Source organism: Chlorocebus sabaeus, chromosome 2 (assembly GCF_047675955.1).
Source record: "Chlorocebus sabaeus isolate Y175 chromosome 2, mChlSab1.0.hap1, whole genome shotgun sequence".
NCBI classification, from domain to species: domain Eukaryota; kingdom Metazoa; phylum Chordata; class Mammalia; order Primates; family Cercopithecidae; genus Chlorocebus; species Chlorocebus sabaeus.
In genome coordinates this window covers 86,768,724-86,793,898 of record NC_132905.1, presented here as the reverse complement: position 1 = coordinate 86,793,898, position 25,175 = coordinate 86,768,724, and the positions used below count along the sequence as shown (strand labels likewise).

At 34.9% G+C, this 25,175-nt stretch overlaps 1 protein-coding gene across 6 annotated transcripts in view; it reads left to right on the top strand.

Annotated features, from left to right (window-relative positions):
• Positions 1–25,175, top strand: part of USP25 (ubiquitin specific peptidase 25) — a 144,231-nt gene that overhangs the window by 83,908 nt on the left and 35,148 nt on the right. For all 6 annotated transcript variants that reach the window (XM_007966899.3, XM_007966889.3, XM_037982811.2 and 3 more), the window contains exons 10-17: positions 2,277–2,425; positions 7,639–7,766; positions 8,507–8,602; positions 9,742–9,903; positions 10,516–10,742; positions 14,332–14,402; positions 15,256–15,484; positions 17,187–17,387. In XM_007966899.3, coding sequence (XP_007965090.3) covers positions 2,277–2,425; positions 7,639–7,766; positions 8,507–8,602; positions 9,742–9,903; positions 10,516–10,742; positions 14,332–14,402; positions 15,256–15,484; positions 17,187–17,387 — 1,263 coding nt within the window. The remainder of the gene's footprint in view (positions 1–2,276; positions 2,426–7,638; positions 7,767–8,506; positions 8,603–9,741; positions 9,904–10,515; positions 10,743–14,331; positions 14,403–15,255; positions 15,485–17,186; positions 17,388–25,175) is intronic.

Here is a 25,175-nt window from a genome sequence, read left to right as displayed (position 1 = left end):
ATTATATTGATTCCTAAAATTGATTGTTATTAAAATACTTAATTTGTCGGCTGGGCGTGGTGGCTCACGCATGTAATCTCAGCACTTTGGGAGGCCGAGGCGGGCTGATCACGAGGTCGGCAGATCAAGACCATCCTGGCTAACATGGTGAAACCCCGTCTCTACTAAAAATACAATTTCCTGCCTCTGTGGGTACTTCTAAGAAAAGTTGTATTTATAGTCTCTTTTTGCATATAAAGGTAGCAGAACCTTAGGACTTTGTTTAGGCCCATTTTTTCTTCCTGTCTCATCCCCGAGGCATCTCATTCACTGCCTTAATTTGCTGCTGTCAATAAGCCAGCAATTCTATCTTTATTCCAGAATATTAATCTTAGTTATGGACTCATAGTCAACTCTCTTCTCAAATTGAAATCTCGTGGGTCATAATGAACCAATGATTTCCACTGCTACCTCAAAACTAAAGAAAAAAAAATCCTTTGTTCTTACTTAAGTAGTGCCATTTTCAGTCCATAATCTGCCAGTCATGATGGTTCATGCCTGTAATCCCAGCACTTTGGGAGGCTGAAGCAGATGGATCACTTGAGGTCAGGAGTTTGAGACCAGCCTGGCCAACATGGTGAAACCCGTCTCTACTGAAAATGCAAAAATTAGTCGGCTGTGGTGGTGGGCGCCTGTAGTCCCAGCTACTAGAGACGCTGAGGCAGGAGAATTGCTGGAACTCGGGAGGCAGAGTTTGCAGTGAGCAGGGATCATACCACTGAACTCCAGACTGGGCGACAGAGCGAGGCTCTGTCTCAAAAAATAAAATAAATAATAGTAATCATCATCATCATCTAGTTGTTCAAAAAAATAAAATAAATCGTAATCATCATCATCATCTAGTTGTTCATGCCAGAATTCTGTCATTCTTGATATTTTCCTTCTTATCTGTCTCTTATCCTTCTTACAAACCCCTCAGTCAAGTCCTGTTGGTGCTCCTCCTTGTATATATGTATAAATGTATATATTATCTCTTTTGTGTATTTTTACTTTTAACAATCTTAATCCATGCTACCTTTATTTCTGGATGGATTCTGCAATAGGCTTTTAACAGATGACCACCTAGTTCACACAGGGACTTTAAAGGTGTTTCAGTTTTCATGCTGCTGATAAAGACATACCTGAGACTGGGCAATTTACCAAAGAAAGAGGTTTAATGGACTCACAGTTTCACGTGGCTGGGGAGGCCTAACAATCATGGCAGAAGGTGAAGAGCATGTCTCGCTTGGTGGCAGACAAGAGAACAAGAGCCAAGCCAAAGGGGAAACCCCTTATAAAACCATTAGATCTCATGAGGCTTATTCACTACCACAAGAACTGTATGGGGGAAACTGCCCCCATGATTCAGTTATCTCCTGCTGAATCCCTCCCACAATACAGGAGAATTATGGGAGCTACAATTTAAGATGAGATTTGAGTGGGGACACAGCCAAACCATATCAATGAGTGCATTATATGCAGAATGTGGTGTGGAAAAAAAATTCTTAATAGGAGCACAGACCTTGTAGATTTTAACTCCCTGTCTGACTTTTCATTGTGATCTCTCCCTTGATTCCCCAAGCTACACTAATCTTCTGTTAGTTCCTAAACATATCAACTTCCTTACTGTCTTAAAGTCTTCATCATGCTGTTCCGTGGCCAAGAATACGCTATAATCCCCCAGCACTCTGGCATGGCTAACTCCCATTCATTATTCAAGTCTGAGCTTAAATGTCCTTTGCCATGAAAGTCTTCCCTGCTCTCCCCACCACCCCCAAGACTAAGTTCTCATTTTTATACCTCTCACAGCACTGTGTCTCATCACAACTTTCTTTTTATAACAGTTGTAATAATAATTATTTGTTTATAAATATACTTGAAGTTAATGGGTATAATGTTTTTCAAATGAGGCTGAGAATTTTCTCAGCTCAGGGACCATATCTCTCTTGTTCACTGCTGTATATATTCCCAGTGTTCAGTATGGTATCTTGCCCTTAGAAAATGCTTCTTGTGAGAAAAAATATACATACATATGTGTGTATTTAATTAAATATATGTGGATGTGTAATATCTATGGCTGGGTATAAATGTACATTTGCGCATGTGTATAAACCAACAGGAAAATTACACTAACACTTCTCAGGAATGAAATCGGTCAGTGTTACAATTTTCAGGTTCAGCTGAGAATCCTTATGTACTCTTAATTTTAGTAGCCAGAAGGCCATATTGAGGATTATTAATTTTCTCCCTTCTTATAGGTAAAAAATTTGAAAACACTGAAATGTTTGGTCAGTACCCACTTCAGGTCAATGGGTTCAAAGATCTGCATGAGTGCCTAGAAGCTGCGATGATTGAAGGAGAAATTGAGTCTTTACATTCAGAGAATTCAGGAAAATCAGGCCAAGAGGTGAGTTTAACGTTTTCATTGTTCACTTTCTTCCCTAGGTCTTTCTTAAAATGCCATAAAGCACAATGTAAGGTTCTAATTATATAGCTACCTAACAATTGAGAGAGAATACTCAGAGAATATATTTGGATTTAATTGGTAATTTAGACATTCAAGAAACCTGCCCAGTCAATATGGCCTATAATCTACGTTAAATTCTCACTTAAATAATTTATCTCAGAATTTTCAGTTAAAGTCTTTCTAGGACATTTTTCAGTCTTTTTAGACCTTTCAATCAAGGTACCAGCCATTAGCAGCATGCTAGTTCTTGGATATATTTAAAGAAGAAAAATCCTGATATTACAGTGGACTTTAAAACAGATATATGCTACTTATATCAACTGTTACTGGAATTTGTCCACGACGCCTAGATTCCTTTTCTTGTAAAATTGCTATGTGATTGCATAAGGTCAGATGGAAGAACTTCCCTTCTCAAGGAAGAAATAATTTTTATAAAATATTGTTAACTTATATGTCTACCTCAACTAGTTTCTTTCTTTCTACCCATCTCTGTTTCTTTATCCATCTCTGTAGCTGCATCTGTGTAGCCATTCATCCGTGCATTCATCTGTCAGGGAGTTTTGGCACTGTAATAGTAAGCAAAGGACATATCATGTGCTTCTCCAATCAGTCATTGTTAAGCAATTGCTGATAGTTGTCTAGCTGTTAAGCTCCATGAATGTGGGTAGAGGCTTTATCTGTGTCATTCATTACTATATCCCTAGTGGTAGTATGGTGGCTGCATACATAATATTTATTGAATGAATGAATGAAATGTCTTGGTACTTATCAAACAAGTTTCTGAGGTCTTTATACTGAATAGGTGCTTAATAAATATTAAGTGATACGATGTCTCTGTGTTTAGCTAAAAGGAGACTTTGTTCTTGTGTTTTTGAGAATAAATAGCTTTTATCTAAATTTTAATTTTTTTTTTCTTAAAGATGCAGTTAACCCTTTCCTATTCCAGATGCATACTCATTTTTTCCTCTTCCCTGCACATACATAAACAAACAAAAATATGCTTTTCGTCTTAAGAGGAAGAGACGTATTTGAAATAGCCTTCCTCTCTACGTCATAGATCATCTATTTCAGTGATTCTCAGTAGAGAAAAGCCACACTTCAAAGTTATCAAAGCAGAGTGTAGCATAGGGATGTGGTATATGGGCACAAGAGCTGCACAACTAATTCTGATGTAAACCTCTAAATAAGAATGTTTAAATTCAGCTAATTTTATTGATTGGGAAACAGATCTCTAAAGACTGGGACTTTAGCAATATCCCACAATGGAATAAGAAAGCAAACTCTTAAAATCCGATCTATTTGCTGTTAAATAAAAGGATGACTGGAGTAGTGGGGCAGGGATGGTACTTTTTTTATATTGTTAGAGTAGCTGAAATACACTATGGTTTATTAGTAATCTTTCTCACATATTCCCAGCTTAAAAAAATTTTTTATTCTACACATAATCAAAATTTTATGGTTTATTTAAAATATCTTATACTTGTCCTCCATCTTTTTATGGTGGTTTCATACTCTGAATGCCCCTATGTTGCAATATAAATGTTCTGCCTAGGTTTTTTCTTCTAGCCTAGGGAATATGATGATTTATGATGTTCTGTATATTTAGCAGTTTCTAATCTCCACTACTGTGGCAAATTTGATTGCCTGTGATTCCTGTTACCATTTTTCTAGATTTGCTGGAGACTATAGTTTCAATAATAATTCAGCTTGGTTTAAGAGACTATCACTGACTAAAGTATAATATCAGTTTTTAAAAAATAACATTTAAATTATAGTCTTATTATATCCTTTAGAAAAACTATTCTTGAATCTCTAAAAGCCAGTAAGTAACATTATAGGCTATTTCTAAATTGGCATAATCCCTGATAACAATAGCTTTTTCGTCAATCTATTATTTACTAAAAATTGTCAATTTTATTTTGACCCAGAAAACATCTCATTTGCTGAAATAGCTGTGGCCAACTAATATAGGAAGACCTCCAGTCTTCCCAGTTAAAACATCCAGTTGGCTATAAGAGTTTAAATTTTGGGGGAATGATATACTAAGAGACAACTGAGTAAGTTAAACATGATTATATCCAAAATAACTACTTAAATTTTTTTAAAATGATACATTTTAACATTTAAATGGTATGCAATTTGTAGATGAGTCAGACTCTCCAGGAAACATGGAGATATTTTTTTATTGCCTATTGGAGGAAAAAAATTTCAGATAGTAAATACTTCACTTGTAGTGTGAGCATTCGCTGCTACGAGTGTGTGTTGCATGTTCTTTTAGACTGCTGCTATGCACATGTAAGTATTCGCATCTGTCCGTACTGCCCCGAGAGTTGCAGTTTTCACTCAGCAGTATATCATGAGCATGCTTCTAAGTTAGTGTACAGCTTTACGTCAGTGTTTTTAAAATCTGCAGTGTTACATAGTCTGTTATAAAATTAAATTGATTTAATTCTCTTGTAAGGCAGTAACTAAGAAAAAGAATTATTTTGAAGAATGTCTTTACCCTTGAGCACTTAGGAATGAAGTATAGTTAGAAGTAGGATCTTTGGGTCACAGGGCATACTCATTTAAATGTGTTGGTACTGCCAAATTTCCCTTCACAAAGTTATACCAAGTTATAATAAAGTGCTAGAAGGAGCTTTTACAAAGCTTTAAAAACAAAATTAGCGAAACAGTCGATCGACATGTACCATATTAGACACCTGTAGAGGTTATGTCTATTTAAAACTTATCTTTTAAAATAAAAGGGCAAATGAGTGAAGACAATTAAATGACTGGAGCTAATTTTTTAACAGGAATAAACAGTTTTTGCTTCTTGTGCACAGTTTACATCCTGGCTTGGTTTGGTCTTCTGTAGGGAATTTGAAATGATAGGTATGTTTTTTCTGTTGTTTTTTTTTTTTTTTCCCTCCACATTTGTGTAATCCTCTCATAAAAGCAAGGTATCTTATACACTTTAATGGAAAAAACAGGTATTTAAACTCATAAAAATGACATACTCTTTAGGAACTATTTTTGTTAACGGTGAGATTTCTAGAATTGTGATGAATTTAGAAGCACTTATGCTGACAATACTGATTATGTGAGTTCTTTATTCACTAACTGCAGAAATCTGTTCCTCCTGTAGTTTATCTAGTAAAAGAATGTTTAGAGATATGGAGAATGACCTCTGTCTCACAAGCATGGCATACTAGTTAGGTTATAGAGAAGTATAGTTTTTTGTTGAATGGAAATAGTATTTTTTTGAAAGAAAAATTTCTGTTTTGTATTATTTAAAATTCAAATTATGTACTGCTATACTACAATCCAAATATTGCAGAGCTAGACATACCATTAATATTTTAAAACATGAATTTACAGAATGTTTGGTTATCTCATCTTGTCCCCATCAGCTTTAGAATGAGAAAGTGAAATCCTTCCACTCTTGTAGTAGGAAAAACCTGCCATCGCTGATAGAGGAAAATGCATTCATAACAGAGACATATTACATAACATTTTTGAGCATCCTTTTGTAAGGTATGGAAGCTATTTATATTTCCTGGACTTTTCATGGTCTACAGAAAAGTATACCCCAATTTGGGTCATTTCATTTCTTGTGGCCATTGTAGATTTCCATGAATTAAAATATGTAACTAATTTTAATGGTGACATTTAAATATTTAAAGTATTGCAATAAAATATGAAAGTGATAGTTCTTGAAATCTACTTTCTTGTTTGAGTATCATAAAATGGAACAGAGAATATTATCCTAAAGAATCAAAAGTGTTCTTTGTGATATGTCTGGGGTAATGTTTTAATTCTTAATAATAATTTTATCTGTGGATTAGAACTAACTCAAAAATTCTTGCCAGTTCCATGTGAGATCAAAATGAGTAAGCAAACTTTGCTCATCAAATTTTAAAACTTGAGATGTTTCTGATATTTTTCATAACTTTATTTAATCCGTTTCAGGTATTATCCATATAAAACGAATTCCTTAAACCTTAGCTTTCAGTGAAAGATAACCATCCAGCTCAGGAAACCTCAATTCAAGTAATTATTATCATTTTGAAAGAGAAATAGTATTGAATACCATTTGCTTTTATTTGCTTTAGAGAAAAGTAGCAACTTTCCAGATCCTTGTCAAATTCACTTTGCCAGGTGTGTGCCAATCATGCTTTTTTTGGATGTTCAAATTTATATTTAGTATATTCTTAACTTATTGACAGATGGGTGGTGGCATTTTGTGACACTTGAAATTATCAGACAATAGAGTATGCAGCAGTTTCGCATATTGCACAGTTTATAATAAGCACTTCAGAAATACTTATTTTTTACTTCTGTTGTATGATGATTTACCAGTTTGTTACCTTTTCTTTCTCTTTAAATACATATGCTTATGTATAACTTAAGGTTGTATATGAAAATAATTTTCTTTTAAAAATGTTGAATTTCATGCTTAATTGAACAGTTACTAAAACATGTATGGGGATTAGGGGCTGCGGTTAGGGGAAGGAAATTATAGCTATACTCACGTAATTTGGCTCATAGCAATGAGACATTCAATTCTTTAAACGCTAGTTATTTTAAAAGATTTTAAATAAGTTACTCTTTAAGTACTAACTTTTTGTTAGTGATATGTCTTTTTCGTAAATTAGTTTAAAATCCAGCAGAGGAGCTAAAGTTAAAACAGGAAAACACCATTTTTTCATTTTTAGTATCAGAGTTGTGATGATTTATGATACAAATTTTTTTTTGAGTGCCCCCTCTTACAAGTTACTTTGTCACAGGATTTTGATGCTGTGGTTAAGTATAAGTACCATTCAACAACATATTGAAGAAGATAGAAGACTTGAGCAACTAAGTCATGGTTTTAACCAGTGTCTTTTTCTTTGAGCTAGAAATTCTAATGTAAAGAATTATTTTCGAAGGATAGTTGTGAGATTTCTTTTTTTCCTCATCATGTATTATATCCACTCTTGGAATTTTCAAGAGGTGTGGAAAACTTTTAGAAAGAGGTTGAGTTTTAATTAAATTGTGTACCCAATTACTTGTCAGGTCAGCATTGTGGTGATACATATAAAAATGTCAGTGCCCACATCCTATGCCTAAGATTGCAATGAAGAAAACAAAGGTGGTATTAAAGTTTTTGTTATTGTTTTATTTCCTTTCAGCATTGGTTTACTGAATTACCACCTGTGTTAACATTTGAATTGTCAAGATTTGAATTTAATCAGGCATTGGGAAGACCAGAAAAAATTCACAACAAATTAGAATTTCCCCAAGTTTTATATTTGGACAGGTATGGTTTGATATACTGCATGACTTAGTTTGAAACAGTTTAGTAAGTGATAAAATGTTGTATAGAGGAAAATTCTAATTTTCTTAGAATTAATTTTTACTTTTGTATAATATACCTAAAACCATTTGTCAAGGTAAATGTCACTTTGTATTAGAAAAGTATAGTTGTTGGGAATAATGTTATAAGGAAATTTAAAGATGATTAATTTTGTAGTCTTAAAATTCAGAATTTAAAAAAATACCATTTTGTATTATCTACCTTATATCTTATACAATTTTGAATGAATTGATGCTTCGTGGTGATGTCTATACTTAATATTTTATCTATCTTTCTGTCTTCCTGTCTTTCTTTCTTTTGTTTTTTTCTGTTTGTCTGTCTGTCTTTCCTTTTTTTGTTGTTCTTTTTTGTTGAGACGGAGTCTTGCTCTGTCACTCAGGCTGGAGTGCAGTGATGCGATCTGGGCTCACTGCAACCATCATCTCCTGGGTTCAAGTGATTCTTCTGTCTCAGCCTCCCGAGTAGCTGGGAGTACAGGCACCTGCCATCATGCCTAGCTAATTTTTGTATTTTAGTAGAGACGAGATTTCACCATGTTGGCCAGGCTGGTCTTGAACTCCTGACCTCAGGTGATCCTCCCGCGTTGGCCTCCCAAAGTGCTAGGCCGGGCATGCTGGCGTCTGGCCATATTGCATCTACTTTCATGATATTCAGAAATGCTAATGATTGCTTTTTTCTGATAGATACATGCACAGAAACAGAGAAATAACGAGAATTAAGAGGGAAGAGATCAAGAGACTGAAAGATTACCTCACAGTATTACAACAAAGGCTTGAAAGGTATTTTAACTTTTATGAAATTAGGAGATAATTATCAGAAACCATGTATTTGGTGACTAGATTATTCATTTCAAATTTGCTTTGAATGATTTATAATTTTAGGAGCAGTTAATATTGTGTGAATAGTTTTGAGTTTTGCTTGAAACTAAAAATCTGTAGTTGACTTTAATTATTCTAGTGGTTAAAATTAAATAGTTCATTGTCAACAGGTAAGGTTCATACTGCTGAAAATTGATATAAAGTTAAAAGAATATAGTTTTGACCTTTCTTTTTGCATGAAACTAAAGATTACTCTGGAGATTTTCATTGCAATGAATGGTACCTGAGTTTTTCTCCTTAAAACTGGATACAAACTCAGCTGCCTACCAGGCCTTCTCAGCAGCTTCATAAAGGAGGAAATTGTGTCAGGTGTAAAATGGTATGTGCTGGAAGTCTAGAGAGCAATCTGTGTGTACAGGGAATGAATGCCATTCCAATACCAGTGGATGGTGCCATGTATGAGTGTGGCCTCACTGTTGTTTATTGATTTGGATCATTTCTAAAAGAAGTCAGAATCTAGACTGAGAAATGTTCTACAGGCAAGACAGAAATCTAAAGGCTGAAATGTCACTTAAGTCATTTCAGTTTGCAAACCCCGATCTACTCTGTATTCCCGTATTTTAGAAATTTTCAAATTAGTAGTCTAAAACTTCTTATATCAAATAATATATCGTATTTTAGTGATTTTTATTCTTAAAATGTACGAATAATCATATTGAAAAATGATTAGTGGTAAAAGATAGGAGGACAGTACTTGTCACTGTCTTGATCATGAAACCAGATGCCAGATCTAAAACTAAAAACAGCCTCAGGAGATGTCAGTTTTCATCCTATTGAGTTACAATTTAGAACAGCATTTACAAATTATAACAGTATCTGCTCACATTCAGTCCCAATCAGCCTTGGTTTCCTGTCTTTGGAGAACATTTAATATGTTTTTCTTAAATGTATATTCAGTTTTACCATCTTCATTTTAAAGCTAATGAATGTTATTGCTGAGGAAGTTTTATTGAAGTATCATATCATGTTTTATAATAATAATAAAAACCCAAATATGCTGTATATAGAAATAAAAGCATTGTACATTTTATGATTAACAGATACTTAAGCTATGGTTCGGGTCCCAAACGATTCCCCTTGGTAGATGTTCTTCAGTATGCATTGGAATTTGCCTCAAGTAAACCTGTTTGCACTTCTCCTGTTGACGATATTGATGCTAGTTCCCCACCTAGTGGTTCCATACCATCACAGACATTACCAAGGTAAAAAGTAATCTCGATGCAAGAGACAGTTGTTACCTTTATTACATAATGTAACTGCTGCCTCTAAAGATGGTTTTTATGAAATGTATGCTTTGATTTACTTTAGTGAACTCTTAAGAGTAGATTCACTTAGAAGATTGTATGTCCTCTGGAAGTTTTTTTTGTCATTTCAGTGGATTTTATGGTCATGGATTAAATTTTTAATCACATTTTTTTCAGTTCAGAATTATACTTTAGCATGTTTTGGTATGTACATATATAAAATTCAGCATTTTATGATCCATAAAAATAGCACTGTCAAATTTGAATTTGTTTCTGTAATGTAAGCTAATAAGCCAGGGAAAATAATATAATCATGCATAAGATTTTGTTGTTTTTTAAAAAATAAATATGATTAAGCCGTTTTTTCTCTAAAGCTACAACTTCATCTTATAATAATTTAGTTCTTATGTATTAAAAATCTCATTTGGATATTAGATCCATCCACATATTTCTTTGTTAAGATTTTTCCTTTTAGATTATAAGCCAATTTAATACTGTGGGTTTGGCACTATCTTAGTTGAGAGCTTCAGCTTGAAAGGTTAATAACAAATACTCTATGCTTTAATGCAGCACAACAGAACAACAGGGAGCCCCATCTTCAGAACTGCCAAGCACGTCACCTTCATCAGTTGCTGCCGTTTCATCGAGATCAGTGATACACAAACCATTTACTCAGTCCCGGATACCTCCAGATTTGCCCATGCATCCGGCACCAAGGCACATAACGGAGGAAGAACTTTCTGTGCTGGAAAGTTGTTTACATCGCTGGAGGACAGAAATAGAAAATGACACCAGAGGTAAGAAGTGTCTCATAGCATGGTTACTGTCACCTCAGATGGATATGTATAAGGTTAATATTGAGAAGGGAAATCACATCTGGGTTTTATATTTAAAGATTACAGTCATTTTTCTTTTCCAGAAAGGGTTTTATGTAAGATAAACTAGTCTGGCTCCCCAGTTTTATAATCTCAGTATCAGGTTCACAAGGACCAAAAGATTTTCCCTGGATTGCTTAGCTGATTAATGACACAGCAGATGGCCTGATTTTCTAGTTTACTGCTCTAAATTTATATCAAACTGGTATTCACAGTTACTCCATTGGAGAAATGTCATACAACATCAATGTTTGTACGTGTCAATTGGGTACTAAATCTAAGTTTGCACAGGGAGTTCCAGTGATAAAAAAATTTTCTTTAGGCTTAACAATTAGAAATGTGAATTTTAGTTTTTAATAGCTCTAACAGATTTCTAAATATCTATGATCCCATTACAGTCTGTAACAGAGCAGCAAAATAAGAAAAATAAGGACAGTGCTCTGTGTGGGGTATGTGCGCTTGTGTGCGTGTGTGTGTGTGTGTGTGTGTGTGTGTCAAGTTACCATCTGTCCTTTCTTGGAAGAAACTCTCTTTTATTCTTTTGTATTCTGTTTTTTCTTTTTTTCACAATAAGTTGTTCTGAACTTTTCTCTTTCCTACTTTGCTGTTGTTATAGTGTACTTTAAAAAAATGGATTATGGTAGATATTATTACACTTTTTTCTTTAAATGTGAAAATATAATTCCCTGTTATTCCCCAATTTTATGCTAATTTATTGGTTTATGAAAAAAATGAACTACTTATGTGACATGGTTGGAATTATATTGAACAATATTGATGGTTGGATATTATTTGACCAACTTAACTCTTTATAGACAATATTTGAAAAAGAACGGCCCTAATTTAGTAAGAAAACACAAGGTATGATGGTGACTAATAGCATTAGTAGCTGTCAAGATTTTCCTTAGTATTTTTCATATAAGAAGGAATTTTTGAAAATATTTGAACGTATTAACAAACATGTTGATGAAGCACTGTATTAGGTGTTGGGTAATTTTCTACTCCTCGTAGCAGGTTGTTTCTAAAAGATTACATTCAGAGGCGTGGAAGCTAGGAAGCTTTTGACACCTAGGTCATGGCACTGAGGGAGGGAAGAAGTGAATGTACTTAAAATACTCTTTGGAGACAACTGACAGATGTGGGTCATTGGCTAGAGGTGAGAGAGGGAGGAATCAAATGAATCTCTTAGTTCATAATGGTATGAATAACCAAATAGAATGTATTTTGGAAAAAAGGTAAACCAGTGGGCGAAGAGGTTCCCCACTCAGGGGAGGAAAGAGAAATATGATGAGTTCTCTTTTGTCCGTTTTAAGTTTGAGAGCTTTTTTGAGACGCAGTCTCCCTCTGTCACCAGGCTGGAGTGCAGTGGCACGAACTCGGCTCACTGCAGCCTCTGCCTCCTAGGTTCAAGCGATTCTCTTGCCTCAGCCTCCCGAGTAGCTAGGACTACAGTCATGTGCCACCACACCCAACTAATTTTTGTACTTTTAGTAGAGAGAGGGTTTCACCCTGTTGGCTAGGGTGGTCTTGATCTCTTGACCTTGTGATTCTCCTACCTCAGCCTCCCAAAGTGCTGGGATTACAGGCATGAGCCACCATGCCCAGCTGATAAAGTTTTTATATGTAATACTATGAATCAAGAAAGAAGGTTTTCCTCAGGATATTTTTTTTCTTTTTCATCCCTATTGATGTTAGCAGTTAGCAATATTTTGTAAACTATTGTGTAATATTCCAAGACACAGTTATGATATAATTAATTCCCATATTGATATTTACTAAATAGTGCTGGTATTCGATATACATATTTATACACTTATGTAAGTAAGATATATTCTTTTTTAAAAACTTTTATTTTATGTTCAGGGGTACATGTGCAGGTTTGTTATAAAGGTAAATTACACATCTTGGAGGTTTGGTGTAAGATTATTTCATCATGCAGGTAATAAGCATAGTACCTAACAGGTAGTTTTCCATCTTCACCCTCTTCCCACCCTCCACCCTAATGTAAGCCCCAAGGTCTCTTGTTTCCTTATGTCCACCATTTCTGGTTCAGAGTGTATATATTTTCAGTTTCGACAACCATTTTAAAATTGTCCCTCCAAAACATTAAACCAGTTTGCCTTCCCAGTGTGTAAGAGAGCCTGTCGCCCAGTATCCTCCCTAACCCTGGACACTTTTTAGTAGTTTTTTACAGTTGAGAAAATGGTATTTTAGAGTTTTGATTTGCATTCCCTTAGCTTTGAGTGAAGTTGGACATTTATATTTTTCTGTAAATTTCTTGTTTGTGACATTTGCCCATTTTAAAAATATTGAGCCATTTGTCTTTTTCTTATTGCTTAATAGAAAGTTTAATGTATTGTGGATATTAACCCTTTGCCTATAATATCATATCTGCTGCAGATATTATTTTCCCAATTTTTCATTTGATTTTCTTTATGTTGGTTTTGTTTTGTTTTTATAATGTAGATTTTTTAGGCAGGGAGGATCTTACCTTTTCCTATGAGGTTACTGGTTTTCTGACAGACTTAGACAGGTCTTTCCCCACTCTAAAGTTAGCTTATTTTTTTTAAAATAGTTTTTCAAGGTTTCTTCCTGATTGGTTCAGCAGCTTCACAATATGATGTGGTTTCAATGTAACCATTTCCTTATTGACAGATACTTAGTTTATTTCATTTTTAAAAATTATTGTGGACAATATGACTGTGAACATCCCTATCTGAACAATTTTGTAGGATTATTTTCTACTAGAAGTAGAAATAATTGTCATGGGTGTGCCATAATTTTATTTTCACTGGGATTATAGTCGATTTTTATTCAGTTATGTGTGTGTACAAGATATGTGTTGAACATCTTTTACTTTGTTCTTAAGTTTACTTGTGTTATAGCAATTATGTAAGGAAGCTTAGCTTTCATTTTCATTGAAACTCTCCTTTATAGAGTTGAACAAAATTCACTTTTATTGGCTCTCCACATTTTCTGGATAAATTATATTTGTGTTGTTTTTTAACTATGCATTTTTACTGTGTCTTTTATTAAGAATAACTATAACTCGGCCGGGCGCAGTATCTCACGCCTGTAATCCCAGGACTTTGGGAGGCTGAGGCGGCTGGATCACAAGGTCAGGAGATCGAGACCATCCTGGCGAACACGGTGAAACCCCGTCTCTACTAAAAATACAAAAAATGAGCCGGGTGTGGTGGCAGGTGCCTGTAGTCCCATCTACTCGGGAGGCTGAGGCAAGAGAATGACATGAACCTGGGAGTTGGAGCTTGCAGTTAGCCAAGATCGAGTCACTGCATTCCAGCCTATGCGACAGAGCAAGACTCTGTCTCAAAAAAAAAAAAAAGAATAATTATAATTCATTTTGTACAGATTTCAAATAGTAATGTTTTTTAAGAGAAGTTTTAGGAAATTGTTCCTATTTCTCTAATGTGTTTGTTAGAAAGCCATTAGTCCTTATAAGTAGAAGCACACTTGATGTTAATCATTAAATGACACCTTATATCCTTAGATTTGCAGGAAAGCATATCCAGAATCCATCGAACAATTGAACTAATGTACTCTGACAAATCTATGATACAAGTAAGTGAAATTTTGAGCTAGTAATCATTGTCAAAATTATTTACATATATTTTAATTTATCTTTACATTATGTTAATCTAATTTTTCTTTACATGTTTTGATTTAAAATATTAGTAAATCAAAATTTTGTAATTTGGTAAATCAAAATTATTATTGTAAAATAATAAGGGCGTGCAATATGTACAATGTGACAGTTCATCTGAATGGGGGAAATTTTGTAACAAATTTATAACAAAATTCATGACAAGTTTTCCCCATTCAGTTGTGTTTTCACACTGTATGTGTTGTGTACCCTTATTATTTTACAGTAAAATCTACCAAAATTTTTCAAAAGGCTATAGCATCTTTAAAAAGTCTTATGGAAGGAAATCTATGGTTGTTAAAGGATTTTAAGATTTGGGAAGAAACCTTAGGACTCCGTTACATTTTAACTTCTGGTATATATTATATAATCTATTTTGTTAACCGTCAATTTAGAATTCTGAAGATTTGGACACATTTACTATATATAAAACTGCCCACTCTAAGCTTTTTATTCAAAAGAAACAATTAGGCCAAGGAGTACATACACAATAAATACATTTTTAGTTTTTCAAAAATCATCTTTTTAATCTGCATACCTGTCAACTTTACATATCTTTAGCTTATTCAGATTTTGTCTTTTTAAAGTTTTATAGTTCTAAAGTTTAGTTTTTTCAAAATTTTAATCCCAGCCAGTTCTCTCTCATTTAAAAAAAAAAAGAAAAAGAAATGCTCTTTTGGTTTCCTCCAAGCAGGTTGTTTGTGGGTTTCATGGAATGTGGTATAGTAGACTACATAATTGCAGTTTAACTCTTCTTTTTTTCACATTTAGGTTCCTTACCGATTACATGCCGTTTTAGTTCATGAAGGCCAAGCTAATGCTGGGCACTACTGGGCATATATTTTTGATCATCGTGAAAGCAGATGGATGAAGTACAATGATATTGCTGTGACAAAATCATCGTGGGAAGAGCTAGTGAGGGACTCTTTTGGTGGTTATAGAAATGCCAGTGCATACTGTTTAATGTACATAAATGATAAGGCACAGTTCTTAATACAAGGTAAGAGTATATAGGGTGGTATATATTTTTTCAGTAGTCATAAAAGTGACTCTGGTATGTGGTGTGATTAGTTAAGTGTAATTCAGGCAATGATGGATGTGATTAGGAAATGCTACTGGGTTTTGACAAGACTGAATTGAAAAGTAACATCAGCAGAGCTAAGAATTGGTATATATTTTGTATTCCAAGTCAACTATTAAATGTAAATACGACCTTTTTTGTCCTTGCTAAAAACGCTTTAGTGACTATTCCACAAATTGACTCATATTTAAAATTTAATTCCTTAGCCTAACATATATGGCCTCTGTTCTTGGCCTCTGATTATCTCCCCACCTTCATTGATCCCCAGTGTTCGTTTTGAATTTATATACTTTATTGAACTTCTTGCTATATCTGCTCATACCAAACCATTTCACACATTTATGTCTGCATGTTCTTACATGTTTTATTTTTTGCTAGTAATTCTTTTGCCTGATTCTTGTGCATCTGTCAAGATTCAGTTCAGGTGTCATTTCCCCTGCAAACTTGATCTGCCAGAAAGTATCTCTCCTTATGCTCTCCTAGCATCTGTCTCCTGGGCGTTTACTGTTGCGTATTGGAATTGTGTGATGACTTGCCGTGCACATTTCTCTCTCCTCTGCTCAAAGCCAGAGACGTGTCATTCTATGTCTCAAGTTTTGTATTTCTGATATTCTGATACATGCTTTGCATATAGAAAACAATAAAAGGTTTATTGATACTGATAAAAATAATCTTTCTGTATTTAGTCATTCAGCAGAATCAGCTAGGCAGTCTACTTCTGACTGAAAAAATGAAGTTATTTTTCTGTGTGTATAGTAGAAGTTGAGTAATTCTTCTAAATACTCTATTTTTAAGATCTTGCTGTATCAACTGATTTTCATAATTGCGTATTTAAGTCTACTTAACTTCTTCATATGACAAGCAATTTTAGTTTTATTTTGAGCTAATAAGGTTAACATGGTTATGAGTTGTTTACATTTTGTGAAAAGTTTTAGTTTTTAAGTAATCAAACATCTGGTATTTTCCAGTAATGGCAAGAGTAGTACTACATCACTGTTAGAGTAGCAGAGAAAAAAAAAATGGCCAGGCACGGTGGCTCACGCCTGTAATCCCAGCACTTTGGGAGGCCGAGGCGGGCGGATCATGAGGTCAGGAACTCGAGACCATCCTGGCTAACACGGTGAAACCCCACCTCTACTAAAAATACAAAAATTTAGCTGGGTGTGGGGCGGGTGCCTGTAGTCCCAGCTACTCGGGAGGCTGAGGCAGGAGAATCGTTTGAACCCAGGAGGCGGAGCTTGCAGTGAGCCAAGATTGTGTCACTGCACTCCAGTCTGAGTGACAGAGACAGACTCCATCTCAAAAAAACAAAAAACAAAACACTTGGCTTTGTGTTTTCTCTCATTTCTACTCTTAAGATTAAAAAAAAAAAATGTGAGATCATTACCTATGATGGATTATCAAACATTTTTATCATTGTTTTTCTGAGCATTTGTTTGAATTTTAAAAAGTGTTTTAGGTAATAATTATTTGCTAAACAGTAGTAATTCTTAAGTAATATTGATTGGCTAATTGGTAATAATTCATAGTTTAAATTCTATTTGAAATGCAATCTATTTTGAGTGTTGCATGTTCCCTTTAATTCTTAATTTTATACTAGTTTTTGAAATATTATTTGCAGAGGAGTTTAATAAAGAAACTGGGCAGCCCCTTGTTGGTATAGAAACATTACCCCCGGATTTGAGAGATTTTGTTGAGGAAGACAACCAACGATTTGAAAAAGAACTAGAAGAATGGGATGCACAACTTGCCCAGAAAGCTTTGCAGGAAAAGCTTTTAGCGTCTCAGAAATTGAGAGAGTCAGAGACTTCTGTGACAACAGGTTTGTCCATTTTTATTAAGCTTTGTTTGATTATCAATATTGTTATTGTTATAATGATAAGATATGCTCATTATTAAAAAGGTTTAGCTGTCTTAAAGTATGAAGAAATCAGTAGAAACCATCTCACATTCCATCAGTCAGATTATCACAGTTAAGTTTAATTTGCCTTTTTGCCAGACACCGCTGTATACAGTTATATGTTTTTCAAGATAAATGAGATGATTCTGTTGACTTTCCCTCTACCTACTCTGCCTATGTTGGGTGGGCTTGAATTTTCTTGGCAAGTAGCCGAGAAAGCTGTGAAATCAACAAGAAACCCAAACCAATTCAGTTTGACCAAAATAATACTACCGGTATATTCATATATACTTTGTGCAATCGTAAAATACTACCATTAATAACTGTTTGATGTTTTTCAGAATTGTTAAGATTAAAAGAAAATTGACCAAAACTATGTAGTATATCATAGGTAAAAAAGTGTAACCTCTAAACCAAAGATATAAATGCGTAAACATATAAATATTTAAAAGCATTATTCTTAAATAAACTATTAGCTGATGTAATCAATAAAATAAGTCGGAGTAAACACTGTATGAGAATTAAGAAAATAGTTTCTAGTAAAATTGAAAATATATTGTCTTTTGGTTTTCTTAAAAGATTACTCATCACTGAGTTGCAAATATGTTTTAGGGCAACGTGTTTTCTGGTATGGAAAATGCTATTTCTGGGTACAAATTGAGGAAATGAGAAGCAGATAAATTAAGCCCATATATTTTCCTCAAACTCATTTGTCTCTTTTTGTAAATGCTAGTGGATGTTATTGAATAACCTTTTTTTCCCCCAAGATCTGTATGTTTTGTTTTTTAAGGAAGCAGTTCCAGCTTTTGTTGGTTTAATTTCATCTTTTACAGACAAAGATTTCCTTGCAGCATTACCTGGTTGAGTTTCAGCATTATCGTTTGAACTTTAGAAGGACTTATTACTTAAGTAGATTATTTTACAGTGCTACAGTGTAGTATTGTGATTGATACAGGCATGCACAAATCTGTCCAGATGACTTATTTTCATGTAGATCAAATAGTTGTCATCGATTTTGATCCTGAGAGGCAGATAATTCAGCATTTTTAAAAAGGATAATGGTATTACAGCAACATTTTGATATTCCAGTGCTATGGAGAATACCACTATTATAGTGACTGGTGAACTCTACCATTAGGTAGGACTGCACTCTTCCCCCCATATATACAAGGCTACCATGTAGAGCAGGTGAAGCTATGTGGGTCCACAACAATGTAGTTTTTAGTACACATCAAGAGGTATCTAAGCTCAAATCACAGTGTAGTAACTATATTATAATTCCTTTCATTTTTAAAACATTTCTGTCCCTTTGTGATTTCATGCTTTGCATTCTGTACGTATTCTTTCCAAATCACTCCTCAGAACCTGCCCCAAGATGGAGCTACTGTGTTATTGTTTCCTTAACGTTTACTTATTCCATTCACATGTGACTATTCTTGTTATTAGTGGGAGGAAGGGGCTGCATAATGTCGTATAAGCAGTTGTTGTACCTAAGCTCCCTGATACGGGTGAATCCTCCATTCACTGGTTAAGCTCCAGTTTTATTCTTGGCTCACCTGTATTTTCTGATACCAGATATTAAGTTCTAGATATCCTTCTCCCTTCATCTTGTCTGTTTCTCGTAAGTCACACCAAATTTACAGAGTTAACATATTTTATTTCTGCTTAGTCAAACTAATACATATTCCCAACTAATACTCCTATCTGATAAGGACTAGCCATGCCCCATCCTCATTTTTTCTTTCTCTGTAAAAAGACCATGTGTGTATAACTGCATCCATTTTCATGATCAGTACATCTGACCTACACTTTACATGGTGTTTTGTAATTTTTAAAAAATGCAGTACTAGGTATTGGACATATATTTTCATGTCTCTTTTTACCATGCAAAATAAACTTGAAGAGAATGTTGATGTATTTCTGGGAGGAACCAGGATAAAAGATAAAGAGATGAAAATGGTCAATTCCTATTCCTAGATGACTCTTGTAATTACCTTTCAGCATGGGTTTTTTAGAAAGCAGTGGTAATACTACTTCTGTAGGAAACATTGTATCCTCTATAGACTTGATGGAAATATGCGCTTGGTTTGAGTTAGTAGAAGTAGCACATGCCAAGTCCATAAATTTACAGAGTGAGATTGTTGTTTAAAAGATTGGTTTCTATTACTATTATCTTTGAGATTATATTAAGAAATTTGTTCTCTGTTGCAGGATAGTTTCACATATCAAAACTGAATAAGGCTAATGTTTCATTAGAACCGTTTATTCCCTATTATTAATAGGGAAATTTTATTTTAATGTCCATGCCATCCTCTTCTGATTCTTCTCATAGTTTTCAAAGTAAGTAATTTAATTTGGTATAATACTTCCAGGATCTCAAAGCAAACCTGTATTTTAATCTCTCAGGTGTTCACTAGTATTAGGAGTGACTAGTGGAAATAATAAAAGGAAATCTTGTTTATAAAATTCAACAGAATGATTTTTTTCCTCCTTGCAAAATCTTCTCATTAAAGCTGAAACATAAGACCTAATAAAATTCAGTTTCTACTGATTGATATTCCAAATAAGAGTACTAATTCATATTATATTAATCAAATTAGTATTTGTTCCTCTTCTGCTAAAATGTGATCGAGAAATTCATGCATATCAGTTCTCCAGCACCATTCTTTCCCTACTGAGATAATAAATGATGGGAAAGTATGTTTTGGTTCATTTCATGCTGCTTCCCTAGATCTGCTTACTGCAAAGGCCAACTTACTTGAATACTTTTGTTTAGATTTGTAGCCAACCATTCTTTACTATGAATGTATGGATCAGAATTACTAGGGGGATTTTTTTCTGAATATGAACAGCACACCCTACCTAAGACCACGTAAGACATACTAGAATCAGAATCTCTGGAGAAAGGATCTGTTACTATCCTATCTTAAAGAGATCTTCAGATAATTCTGAGGTACACTTCTGGTTAAGCAGCATGACCCTAGGCTGTATTTATAAAACAGAAATTATTCTGGAGAGAAGAGCTTTGTCTGAGTTACTGTTTTACTTATGTTACTCTTGTCTTATCCAAGAAGTATCCAAAGTCCTTACAATATAGCACACTCAGACTTTTTTAAAAAATAAAGAAACACTAGTGAAGATTGGAATGAAATGTATTGCATAAGGTTTTGTAAATTTGTCTAGAGGCAGCAGGCAGAATTGGCTCCGGGACTTCTTTACAAACACTGTCTGCAAGTTAAAAATAAACTGATGTTCCAGGAGAGTACAGTTGGATCCTGAGAGTAAGACCTGGTGGAATGAACAATATCTTCAATGTTCTCAGGTTCCTTGAAAGCAGGAACTAGGTGATATTCTTTTGTTTTGTTTTGAGAGTTTTGCTTTGTTGCCCAGGCTGAAGTGCACTGGCACGATCTTAGCTTAGTGCCTCCCGGGTTCAAGCAATTCTTGTGCCTCAGCCTCCTGAGTAGCTGAGACTAGAGGCATATACCACCACACTGGGCTGATTTTTTTGTACTTTAGTAGAGGCAGGGTTTCACCATGTTGACCAGGCTGTGGCCTCAAACTCAAACTCCTGAGCTCAGGCAGTCCTCCACCTTGGCCTCCCAAAGTGCTAGGATTACAGGTGTGAGCCACCACGTCAGGCCTGGAGGTGGTCTTATTTATATCTCCAGCATCTAGTATAATAAATGACATGTGGTAGATGCTCCTTGAAAGTTTTCTATTAATAAATTCATTCCCTATGGAGATTTCCAATCATGAATTTACTAGGGGTGATCCTCAGTTTAGGAGAATACACAATTTTAAAGTAGAGACAAAATAGTCACACAAAAAGGAGGCAGGCCAAATACATGTGGTGAGGATATAGCTCTTTGTTCTGGATAAATGTATGGTTTGACTGGTTTCTAAACCTCTCTCCCCCACACCCCTCAGATTTTCTTTGGAATGGGGCCCAGGAATCTGAAGTTTCAGAAGTTCCACCAGTGATTCTATGCAGCCACCTAAGCGTGGCTCTTTGTAGGCCCTTACAGGGTATGGTAGACTTTTAAATACATGTCTAGAAATGGATGGATTGTATATCTCTCAAGCAGTCCCCTTTAAATCTTCTTCATTGTGAACATAATAAGTATGACTTATTAGTAAGTCAACAAAATAAAGACTTCTGAAAGATATTAGAGATGTTGGTCTTATTTTTATAGTTAAGAGCAGATCCTTACTCTTTAATAGAAAGCCAATTGGTCGTAAAGTTGACCTTCTTAATATACTGAAGACATAACCAGGAAGTATGCATAAGTAAAGCACCCCCAAGCCCCCTCAATACCCTATTTCAACATGAAGATGGGCAAAAGGAGCAGGCTCAGAATTACCTCAGAATGTTGAGTTGTCTTCTGTAACAGCTAGAGAAGCATGGCCGGAAAGTCACTCTGTGGAGGCCAGTCATTTGAAAATCCTAGAGAAATACCGGTAGAACAGGTGAGTGATTTGAGAGAGACTTTAGGAATAAGGATATTATTCACTTCCATACAGAACTGGTCATTCATGGTGAAATGAGTGCATTTAATTTTTTGTTTGTTTGTTTCCAGTCTCCCAGGGTTTCAAACCATTGTGGGTTTACCTACTGTGACTACAACACTGCTCATCTAAGTTCCCTGGGAGGTATATACCTAGGAAAAACCCTCGAGAAAATTGTTCTGTATGGCATTTAGAGAATTTATAGCTGTAGGCCACTAGTGATGAGGTTTTTAATAAGGTTAGAGGATGAACAACAATTGTATTATATAGTAAAAGCCAAACTTGTTCTGCTGTTGTTCCTAACAAAGAAATAGAAATTACTAAAGTGTATGGTAGGGTATTAGTTTCGTGAGCCTTCCATACAGAGCAACACAATATAACCAGTACATGTTATGTTGAATAGAGAGTAATTCTTTTTGTTTAAAAATATGGGTAGGTAGGTAAAGTCCGGAAATAATGTATCAGAATTATTAATAGTGCTTATCTCTGAGTAATGCAAAGAGTTTTTAATTTTCCACATTTTTCTTGTTTGTTCTAGTAAACATTTTTATTCTTTGGTTTGATAAAATGAAGACAAAACCTCTTTTTTGTCTTCTTTGACGATTTTTTTATATGAACTTTATAATCTGATTCCCTTATAATTCTTCTGAGACCACTTCCCTGTGAGTAGCCTGTGTTTCATCTACACCAGATTACTCCTCATTTTTCTTGCATGTAGGAGATTTTCCTGTCATTATGGCATGTTCATGAAGTATCCTTTATCTTAAAAATGTTCTTTTATCGTCATTGTTCATGAATTTTTGCATATTCTTTAAGATCTTCCTCATATCCCAGAGTCTTTGTGAATTTCTCTGAGAGCACTTCTGTAGCAGCTGTTATCTTTTTCCTCTTAATTCCAACCTTTTCTTATTACCAAATGTATTATGTTCTCTATTGTACTTACATTTTGGCTTGCCTTCCAATGTAGAGTCTCATGTATAGCAGGGATTTTATGAATCTTTGATCAGACCTTACAGTGTGCTTTTCCTTCTGCCTGGAATCTTTTCTATTCTTTTCTCCAAGATAATCCTCTACAAATTCTTCAAGACCCACCTAAGTTAGCACCTCTTCTGGAAAGTGTTTCTTAACAGGCAGCATTATCTCAAGTATGTGTATTGGGTCCACAGTGCTTTTATAAAACCTTGTGCGTAACTTTTATTGCATTTAGCACATTGTATTATAATAGAATGTATATTTATCAGATTTCACTGAGAGTTCCTTAAAATTAATGATGTAATCTTTTTTGTTTTTTACATTTGTAATACCTAATATAGTACTGAAAATGGCAGAGATTCAATAAACATGTTGGGAATGCATTTTGAATTTTTTGTTTCCAATCTCCTAGGGTGTCAAACTATTGTAGGTTCAACTACCATGACAACAAAACCACCCGCGTAAGTTCCCTGGGAGGTGTATATATAGGGCAAACCCTAGAGAAAATTGTTCTGTATGACGTTTAGCCGGAAGCATTCAGTGTTACTCATAAAGTTTTTGCACTCCTTTATGGAAGGAAACCTTGGCCCTGGTGACCTAAGGTGGATTTGACTTGTGTTGATCAGATAAAATTACTGTTGGCCCTAAGAACCAATTTTACAAAGATTCTAGGTTTCAGTGGGTCATTAGACCAATGTCAGACCAATTGGATTTATTGCTTTAAGTTCACATCCAGTTATTAACCGTTGACGTTATCTACTGTGGTGAAGAGAGGAAGAGTGTCAAACACAAGGAAAAATTTTATCAGCAAGGAGTTTCTCTCCCAGCCCTAAAGCAGCTGGCATGAGCCACCTGTCATGAATTCTTCCAGAAGCAGAAGTATTGCTAAGCTGATGGTAGCCAAAGGTTTTCTTTATCGATTACTCATGGGCATTGAAAGGCTATTCCAGTTCAAAATCAGGAAATGATTTAATGAGGACATTAAACTTCTTTTAACTTCTCTCCTTCCTTTTTGTACACATTATAGGCATCCTCACCTCTGGTTTTCCTTATCACATAGTTTTACCTCCATGATCTTAGTTAACTCATGTCAAAAACTTGGTATGTTCATGTGCAGTCTCCATACCTTTGTGTCCAAAATATGTTTTGATTCTAGCCAATTTTGTGTCCCTTTATTGCTCTCTCTGTTAATCAGAAGGCACATTTCTTTCTTTTTCATGTTGCTCTACTGCCTTCTATTACCTTCACTGATCTCTAGTTTTACTTTCCTCTCTAATTCATTCTTCACAGTATCCCCAGAATAATTTTTTAAAAACTTGTGTTGCCATTATGTTTAAAAAATACTTCCAATTGCCTGATCTAAAGTCTGTTAGTGCTTTTGTCCCTACCTGCATCATCTCTTGCCATTTCTCCACTCTCGTACTGTAGTCCAGTCATATTATTATCTTTTTTGAATCTAGTCCATGCTCACTGCATGGACTCTTCATTCTTCCACGTGTCAAAACAACCCATTCATTATTTAGCTTAATAGGTCACTTTAGGTCACAATCCAGATTGCTCATACCTCTTCACCGCCATTGTAGCCCTAGAAAGTGTTATAATATTGTCAAAATTTATATGTATGATTATTTGCTTAGTGGTGTTCTCCACAGATGACTGTCAGGTTCATGGAGACAGAGACTGGCTGCTTTGTCAGAGACTCACTGAGATAAACCCTTTTGGTCATGTAAGGATTTGGGGCTTGTCTAGTCTAGGGAACACCCAGTGGACGTTCATTGTACATTGTTGGATATATGAGTCTGGAACTCAAAAAATGGGTAGGAGACATCGTGAATTTTTATCGGCACCAGTTTGCTTTTCTTCTGACAACACTCAGCTACTGGGGGCAAGTGCAGAAAAGATGGAAGGTTAGGTTCATTCAGGGTTAGGATTTTGCCAGGAAGTATGAAGGAGGACGCTGTGGCAGAGAAAAATAGCTCCTGTGCATTCTACGGAAAGTCAGCCCAGGATTGCTGTTCAAACCAAATTCTTTTGGTAAAATGCTGGCAATTTTTCCAAAATGGACTTTTGGTATTTCTCATAGCAGAAAAATTGACTGTGAATTCCTTACCATAAACTATAATGACAGCTTTCTTTCATAATTATTGGAGTACTCTTAGTTCTGGGTTTTTGTTTTTGTTTTTTAATGAATTCTGGGAAGAAGTGCTATACGTGGAAGGATATATTTTA